At 58.6% G+C, this 9,209-nt stretch overlaps 1 protein-coding gene across 1 annotated transcript; it reads left to right on the top strand.

Moving 5' to 3' along the window:
* Positions 1-916: 916 nt before the first annotated feature.
* LOC130609586 (patatin-like phospholipase domain-containing protein 6) lies at positions 917-7,027 on the top strand (the record flags this gene model as incomplete). Its single annotated transcript, XM_057428699.1, has 7 exons — positions 917-1,118; positions 1,355-1,471; positions 3,002-3,150; positions 4,799-4,951; positions 5,706-5,822; positions 6,092-6,164; positions 6,918-7,027. Coding segments are annotated over exons 2-7 (690 nt in total), but the record flags the coding sequence as incomplete, so codon positions are not given.
* Between the last annotated feature and the right edge of the window lie 2,182 nt (positions 7,028-9,209).

Here is a 9,209-nt window from a genome sequence, read left to right as displayed (position 1 = left end):
TGATGGGGATGATGTGGTGGTGGTGTGGAGTCAGTGGTGGTGGGGATGATGTGATGGGTATGATGTCGGGGATGGTGATGGGGATGATGTGGTGTGTGGTGGGGAGATGTGGTGGTGATGGGGATGATGTGTTGATGGTGAGGTCAATGTGATGGTGGTGGAGTCAGTGTGGTGGCGGGGATGATGTGATGGGGATGATGTCATGGTGATGGGGATGATGTGATGGTGGGGTCAGTGTGTTGGTGGGGATGATGTGATGGGGATGATGTCATGGTGATGGGGATGATGTGGTGGTGACGGTGGTGATGGGGATGATGTGGTGATGGTGAGGTCAATGGGATGGTGGTGGAGTCAGTGTGGTGGTGGGGATGATGTGATGGGTATGATGTGGTGATGGGGATGATGTGGTGGTGATGATGTGGTGGTGATGGGGATGATGTGGTGGTGATGGGGATGATGTGGTGATGGTGGGGATGATGTGGTGATGGTGGGGATGATGTGATGGTGGGGTCAGTGTGGTGGTGGTGGAGTCAGTGTGGTGGTGGTGGGGATGATGTGATGGGTATGATGTGGTGGTGATGGGGATGATGTGGTGGTGGTGGGGACATTGCGGTGGTGGTGGGGAAGATGCGGTGGTGGTGGGGATGATGCGGTGGTGGTGGGGATGATGTGGTGTTGGTGGGGACATCGCGGTGGTGGTGGGGACATCGCGGTGGTGGTGGGACACGGTGGTGGCTGCCCCTCCTCCTTGCCTGGTGTTGGAGTTCCCCTGGGACATTGAGCCATCCACAAGGCTGCCCGGGGTGGCATCCCAAAGCAGCCTTGCTACTGCTCTGCCTGTTCCTCTGGCTTCTAATGCCAACTAATCCCCACTCACCACCCCTAACCAGCATCTCCGTCCTTCCCTCATCCTGGCTGGCTTGGTTCTGGGGCTCCAAACCTCCTTGGTCACCTACTGCTGGGGCCTCAATGGCCATGACCATGTCCTCTCCCTCCGGCAGGCAGCCTTTGGCGCTACGTCCGAGCCAGTACCTCTTATACCCCCTACCTGCCTCCTCTCTGCGACCCCAAGGACAGCCACTGGCTCGTGGATGGCTGCTATGTTAACAATGTCCCAGGTCAGCATCTCCTCACCGGGACCATCAACTCCTCCAAGACCCCACCTCCCAAACCCACGTCCCATCCCAAGTTGAGCTTTCCCAACAGGCAAGGTCAAGGACGCGCAATGGGGTTCCTCTGCCACCCATGGGTGCCCCCATGGGGTGTAGACGTCCCCGGGCAGGGGCGAGGGGCAGCCCCAAGGAGGGATCTCCAGGCGGGGTTGTGCTCATTGGGTTTGTTCCTGCTGGCGTAGGCTCGCTCTGGCGCTACGTGCGAGCCAGCATGACCCTTTCTGGGTACCTGCCACCACTCTGTGACCCCAAGGATGGCAACTTACTGATGGATGGTGGTTACATCAACAACCTGCCAGGCAAGTAGCAGCTCCACACCATCACCGTCACCCTGGGCTGGCCTTGGAGGTGGTGGTGAGTGGTTGGGCGAGGGCTACGTGGCCACCATGAGGTGGGTTCTCAATGGTTGGAGATGACGAGGTTGGAGTTGGGACGTCTGGCTTGGTTTTGCATCTTCTTGGTGGTTTCTTTGTTGACGTCTTCGTGTGCCTTCATCTGGCACAAGACGGTGTTCTCCGTAGGGAATCATGGAATAGGTTGGGTTGGAAGGGACCTTGAAGCTCATCCTGTTAACGGCAGGAACACCTTCCACTAGAGCAGGTTGCTCTGAGCCTCTGTGTCCAACCTGGCCTTGAACACTGCCAGGGATGGGGCAGCCACAGCTTCTCTGGGCACCCTATGCCAGTGTCCCACCACCTTTCATCTTGCATCATCTCTTGGTGTCCTCCCTATCTGGTGGCTTCTCATCCTCATGCTTCTTCACACACAAGATGCAGGCCTTCATCTTGCAGCATCCTTGGTATCCTCAGCATCCTCATGCTCCTTTGATGCCAACCTCCTGCATCATCCTTTTCGTGGCATGGAGTGTTCTCTGAGGGCATCTCTGTCCTCCTGCAGGCCACCTCCCTCCATCCTGCACCAGCTTCAGTGCTCTCAGCAGTGGGTGTCCTCCTGGGGCATCTTCGTGCTCCATCACGTGCAAAGCCACCTTTGACCATCTCTCATTGTCCTCTCTGCATGGTCTCAGCTCCTCCTTGAGCTTCTCCATCCTCCTTCCCCTGCAAGACACCTCCATGTATTTTCTACCACCTCTCGGTGTCCTTGGCACCGGGTGCCCTCGCAGGATGTTGTCATCCTCCTTTGCATGCAAGTGACCTTCCTCCATCCTGCACTGTGTTTTGGTGTCTTTGGTCAAAGCCACCTTCCTCCATCCGGCATCATCGTCTCTTGATGGCCTCAGCACCTTCATCTCCCTTCATATCCAATCGACCTCCTTCCATCTTGAATCATCATCTCTTGATGGTCTCAGCACCAGGGTATCCTCTTGGAGCATCTTCAACCTCTTCCGTGTTTAAACCACCTCCGTCCACCTCCCATCATCTCCTGGTGTCCTCCTGGAGCATCTCCATGGTGATGCAAACCACCTTCCTTCACATCCCATCATCATCTCTTGACGTCCTCAGCACCAGGCCTCCTCCTTCAGCATCTCCAACCTCCTCCATGCTCAAGCCATCTCCATCCACCTCCCATCATCTCCTGACGTCCTCCTGGGGCACCTCCGTGCTCCTTCACATCCCGCCGCAGACACTGCCACTTGCCTGTGCCCTCTCTTTGCCCCATCACCGCTGCCCATCGGCATGTCCTACCAATGGGCTCCTGCCACCACCTCTGGCACCCAATGGGACACTTCTTGTCCCACCATGAGCCTCAGCATGGCTCTGGCCTCATGGACCATCCCTGCTCCATTCATGGCACCAGCTCTCACCACAGGCTCAGAGCAGGGCTGGACCATGACGCCGTTGACCCGGCTTTTTCTCTTCTACCCACAGCCGACATCGCCCGCAGCATGGGGGCCAAGACCGTGGTGGCCATCGATGTGGGCAGCCAGGATGAGACGGACCTGTGCAACTATGGGGACACTTTGTCGGGCTGGTGGCTCCTCTGGAAGCGCCTCAACCCCTGGGCTGAGAAGGTCAAGGTGAGGATGGGTGGAAGGGTCAAGGTGAGGATGGGTGGAAGGGTCAAGGTGAGGATGGGTGGAAGGGTCAAGGTGAGGATGGGTGGAAGGGTCAAGGTGAGGATGGGTGGAAGGGTCAAGGTGAGGATGGGTGGAAGGGTCAAGGTGAGGTTGGGTGGAAGGGTCAAGGTGAGGATGGTTGGAAGGGTCAAGGTGAGGATGGGTGGAAGGGTCAAGGTGAGGATGGGTGGAAGGGTCAAGGTGAGGATGGGTGGAAGGGTCAAGGTGAGGATGGGTGGAAGGGTCAAGGTGAGGTTGGGTGGAAGGGTCAAGGTGAGGTTGGGTGGAAGGGTCAAGGTGAGGATGGATGGAAGGGTCAAGGTGAGGATGGGTGGAAGGGTCAAGGTGAGGATGGGTGGAAGGGTCAAGGTGAGGATGGGTGGAAGGGTCAAGGTGAGGATGGGTGGAAGGGTCAAGGTGAGGTTGGGTGGAAGGGTCAAGGTGAGGATGGGTGGAAGGGTCAAGGTGAGGATGGGTGGAAGGGTCAAGGTGAGGTTGGGTGGAAGGGTCAAGGTGAGGTTGGGTGGAAGGGTCAAGGTGAGGATGGATGGAAGGGTCAAGGTGAGGATGGGTGGAAGGGTCAAGGTGAGGATGGGTGGAAGGGTCAAGGTGAGGATGGGTGGAAGGGTCAAGGTGAGGATGGGTGGAAGGGTCAAGGTGAGGTTGGGTGGAAGGGTCAAGGTGAGGTTGGGTGGAAGGGTCAAGGTGAGGATGGATGGAAGGGTCAAGGTGAGGATGGGTGGAAGGGTCAAGGTGAGGATGGGTGGAAGGGTCAAGGTGAGGATGGGTGGAAGGGTCAAGGTGAGGATGGGTGGAAGGGTCAAGGTGAGGTTGGGTGGAAGGGTCAAGGTGAGGATGGGTGGAAGGGTCAAGGTGAGGATGGGTGGAAGGGTCAAGGTGAGGTTGGGTGGAAGGGTCAAGGTGAGGATGGATGGAAAGGGTCAAGGTGAGGATGGGTGGAAGGGTCAAGGTGAGGATGGGTGGAAGGGTCAAGGTGAGGATGGGTGGAAGGGTCAAGGTGAGGTTGGGTGGAAGGGTCAAGGTGAGGATGGGTGGAAGGGTCAAGGTGAGGTTGGGTGGAAGGGTCAAGGTGAGGATGGGTAGAAGGGTCAAGGTGGGGTTGGGTGGAAGGGTCAAGGTGAGGTTGGGTGGAAGGGTCAAGGTGGGGTTGGGTGGAAGGGTCAAGGTGAGGATGGGTAGAAGGGTCAAGGTGGGGTTGGGTGGAGGATGGGTGGAAGGGTCAAGGTGAGGATGGGTGGAAGGGTCAAGGTGAGGATGGGTGGAAGGGTCAAGGTGGGGTTGGGTGGAAGGGTCAAGGTGAGGTTGGGTGGAAGGGTCAAGGTGGGGTTGGATGGAAGGGTCAAGGTGAGGATGGGTGGAAGGGTCAAGGTGAGCATGGGTGGAAGGGTCAAGGTGAGCATGGGTGGAAGGGTCAAGGTGAGCATGGGTGGAAGGGTCAAGGTGACAATGGGTGGAAGGGTCAAGGTGACGATGGGTGGAAGGGTCAAGGTGACGATGGGTGCAAGGGTCAAGGTGATTATGGGTGGAAGGGTCAAGATGAGGCCCAGGGGATGCTGGTGAGATGGTGCTGAGCTCCTCAGCCTTGCAGGTGCCCGACATGGCTGAGATCCAGTCCCGCCTGGCCTACGTGTCCTGCGTGCGGCAACTCGAGGTGGTCAAGTCCAGCTCCTACTGCCAGTACATCCGGCCCCCCATTGACAGCTTCAAGACCATGGACTTCGGCAAGTTCGATGAGATCTATGTGAGTTGGGGGGAAGAAGATCACTGGGGTGGCCTGAACCAGCTTCAGGCCATCAATGGGGTGCTCCAAGCCATGGGTTGGGGTTCTTCAGCCATCAGCTGTGTGCCCTGGGCCATCAGTTTGGTGCCTGGGCAGTCAGTTGGGTGTCCTGGGCCATGAGTTGAGTGTCCTGGCCCAACATTTGGGTGTGCTAGACCATCAATTGTGTGTCCTGGGCCATCAGCTGGGTGCCCTGGGCAATCAATTGGGTGCCTGGACTATCAGTTGGGTGTCCTTGGCCATCATTTGGGTGCCTGGACCATCATCTGTGTGTCCTGGGCCATCAGTTGAGTGTCCTTGGCCATCAGCTGGGTGTCCTTGGCCATCAGTTGGGTGTCCTGGGCCTTCATTTGGGTGTCTGGGCCATCAGTTGAGTGTCCTTGCCCATCAATTGGGTGTCATTGGCCCTCATTTGGGTGCCTGGACCATCATTTGGGTGTCTTTGGCCATCAGTTGGGTGCCCTGGGCAATCAGTTGGGTGCCTGGACCATCATTTGGGTGCCTGGACCATCAGTTGGGTGTCTTTGGCCACCAGCTGAGTGTCCCTTGCCACCAGCTGAGTGTCCTTGGCCATCAGTTGGCCTTGTCCACCAGTTGGATGTCTTTGGCAGTTGGGTGCCCTGGGCCACCAGTTGGGTGTCCTTGCCCATCAGTTGGGTGCCTGGGCTGTCCTTTGGCGTTCTCCAGCTGCTTTGGCCACCCCCTTTTCCCCCAGGAAGTTGGGTACCACCATGGCAAGATGGTCTTCGACCACTGGAGCCAGGACAACATCATTGAGAAGATGGTGAAGGACCGGCGATGGGCCGACTTCTGCGACACCGAGCGCGTGGACGTGAGCATGGGGGGACACCAGCTCCTGGGGGGTGGTGGCACCTTGGCTTTAAGGGGTTTCCCTTCTCCTGGTCCCTCCCCAGCATCTTCCTCTCCCCTTGGTCCATCTCAGCTCCCCTCAGCATCCCGGTCCCCTTGTGGTCCATCCCCATCACCATCCCCATCATCCTTGTGTCCTCTTCCTGTCACCTTCTCCCCCGCTCCCATGTCCCTCCCTTCTCCACCCTCACACATGGGGGTGCTCTTTGGGGTCCCTTTGTCCCCCCGTAGGTGCTCAAGACTCACTTCATTGACCTGGCCGAGATGGTGTCCCGCATCGAGCCAGCGCAGCCCTGCGCCGAAGGTGAGCCGGGAATGGGGCTCCCCATCCTGATCCCAATCCCGATCCTGATCCCAATCCTAATCCCAATTCCAGTCCTCATCCTGATCCCAATGCTAATCCTGGTCCCAATCCTGACCCCAATCCTAATCCCAATTCCAGTCCTCATCCCAATCCCAATCCCGATCCCAATCCTAATCCTGATCCTGATCCCAGGCCCGACCCTGATTCCAATCCTGATCCAGATCCCAGTCCTGATCCCAATGCCTATCCCAATCCTGATCCTGATCCAGTCTTGAACCTGATCCCAGGCCTGATCCAGATCCCAGTCCTGATCCCGATCCCAGTCCTGATCCCAATGCCTATCCCAACCCTGATCCCGATCCCAATCCTGATCCTGATCCCAATCCTGATCCTGATCCCAGTCCCGACCCCAATCCCAATCCTGGTCCCAGTCCTGACCCCAATCCCAATCCTGATCCTGATCCCAATGCCTCTCCCAACCCTGATCCCAATCCTGATCCTGATCCCAATCCCAATCCCAATCCTGATCCCAATCCCGATCCTGATCCCAGTCCCGATTCCGATCCTGATCCCAATCCTGATCCTGATCCTAATCCCGATCCTGATCTCAGTCCTGATCCTGAACCCAGTCCCAGCCCCAGTCCCAATCCTGACCCCAATCCCGTCCCCAATCCCAATCCCGTCCCCAGTCCCAATCCCGTCCCCGATCCCAATCCCATCCCCGATCCCAAGCCTCTCCTTGTGTCCCCCCAGAGGAATCCGATGACGTCACGGACTACGAGGACGAGGAACTGGACCCCCCCCGGGATGAGCAGGATGCGGCCGCCCCTTCGGAATGGGCCAGCACTGGCACCACGGGGGCTGTGAGTGCCATGGGGGGGGGGCTCAGAATGGGGCGCTCCCGGGCTGGGGGGTCCTAAGGGTGCCCTGAGCCTGTGCGTGGTCCCAAATGGACCCACAGGTGCTGCAGTGTCCTCATCGCGTGCCCCCATCCCATGTCCTCCTCCTGTGTCCCCATCATCCCGTGTCCCCATCCCATGTCCCCATCCCATGTCCCCATCCCATATCCCCATCCCATATTCGCATCCCGTATCCCCATCCCGTATCCCCATGCCGTGTCCCCATGCTGTATACCCATCCCGTATCCCCATCCCACGTCCCCGTGTTCCCATCCCATGTCCCCATCCCATGTCCCCATCCCGTGTCCCCATCCCATATCCCCATCCTGTGTCCCCATCCCGTATACCCATCCCACGTCCCCGTGTCCCCATCCCATATCCCCATCCCATATCCCCATCCCACGTCCCTGTGTCCCCATCCCGTGTCCCCATCCCGTGTCCCCATCCCATATCCCCATCCCATATCCCCATCCCGTGTCCCCATCCCATATCTCCATCCCATGTCCCCATCCCGTGTCCCCATCCTGTTATCTCCATCTCATCCCATCCCCATCCCATGTCCCCATCCCACACCCTATCCCAGAAGGAGGAGGAGAATTCACCCCACATCCCCATCCCACACCCTGTCTATTCCCAGAAAGCAGGGAGGAGGAGAATTCCTGGGCCAAGCATTCGGCACCGCTCGAGCATTCTTCATTAAAAGGAAGCCGTTGGGGGGCCTCAACCATGTGGCATCGGGATTGGGATCCGAGGGGGACTGCATTGGGATGCAATGGGGCTTGAGTTTGGGATATCCGAGGGGACTGCATTGGGATCAGCCCATGGCTCACGTCATCCAGTGGGGCTTGGATTGGGATCCAATGGGGCTTGGTTTGGATGCAATGGAGCTCAGTTTGGGATCCAATGGGGATCAGAATGGGGATCCAATGGGGCTTGGTTTGGGATGCATTGGAGCTCAGCCCATGGCTCACATCATCCAATGGGGCTTGGGATCCAATGGGATCCGGATGGGGAGCCAGTAGAGTTTGATTGGTATCCAATAGGGATCAGGATGGGGATCCAATGGAGATCAGATTGGGATCCAGTGGGGCTTGAATTGGTATCCAATGGAACTCAGAATTGGGATCCAATGGGGATCAGGATGGGGATCCAGTAGGGCTTGGGATCCAGTGGGGCTTGGTTTATGATGCACTGGGGCTCAGCCCATGGCTTACATTATCCAATAGGGCTTGGACGCGATGGGGACTGGGATCCAGTGGGGATTGGGATCCAATGGGACTTGGGACTGGGATCCAGTGGGGCTTGGACTGGAGCCAGTGGTTCTTTTCTGCACTGATGCTCTGGATGAGGGGATGGAGGGCACCCAAGTGACACCAGGTTGGGTGGGAGTGGGCACCCAGCACCACCATGGGACACCCAGCACCACCACGGGGCACCCAGCACCACCACGGGGCACCCAGCACCACCATGGACACCCAGCACCACCAGGGGGCACCCAGCACCACCACGGGGCACCCAGCACCACCAGGGGGCACCCAGCACCACTACGAACACCCAGCACCACCACGGGGCACCCAGCACCACCACGGGACACCCAGCACCACCAGGGGGCACCCAGCACCACCACGAACACCCAGCACCACCACGGGGCACCCAGCACCACCATGGACACCCAGCACCACCATGGACACCCAGCACCACCAGGGGGCACCCAGCACCAGCACGAACACCCAGCACCAGCATGAACACCCAGCACCACCATGGGACACCCAGCACCACCGTGGACGCCCAGCACCACCACAAACACCCAGCACCACCATGGGGCACCAATTGTTCCCCCCCCCGGCAGCACACCCGACCTCACACCCATCACCGGATGCAGTGAGCTGGGTGCTGGTGGGTGCTGATAGCACCCAGCTCTTCCTGCATGGGCAGGAATGGCATCGAGAAACCCTGTGACAGGGACACCCTGGGGACAGGGACACACTGGGCTATGCTAGGGGACACCATGGGGACAGGGACACCATGGGCTATGCTATGGGGACACCCTGGGGACAGGGACACCATGGGCTATGCTGCATGGGGACACCATGGGGACAGGGACACCATGGGCTATGCCATGGGGACACCATGGGGACAGGGACAC

This window comes from Pezoporus wallicus, unplaced genomic scaffold (genome assembly GCF_028554395.1).
Source record: "Pezoporus wallicus isolate ANWC-B61680 ecotype Strahan unplaced genomic scaffold, APGP_CSIRO_Pwel_v1 contig_13103, whole genome shotgun sequence".
Classification (NCBI taxonomy): Eukaryota; Metazoa; Chordata; class Aves; order Psittaciformes; family Psittacidae; genus Pezoporus; species Pezoporus wallicus.
Note: the sequence above shows the minus strand (reverse complement) of the source record. Positions and strands in the feature narration are given on the sequence as shown.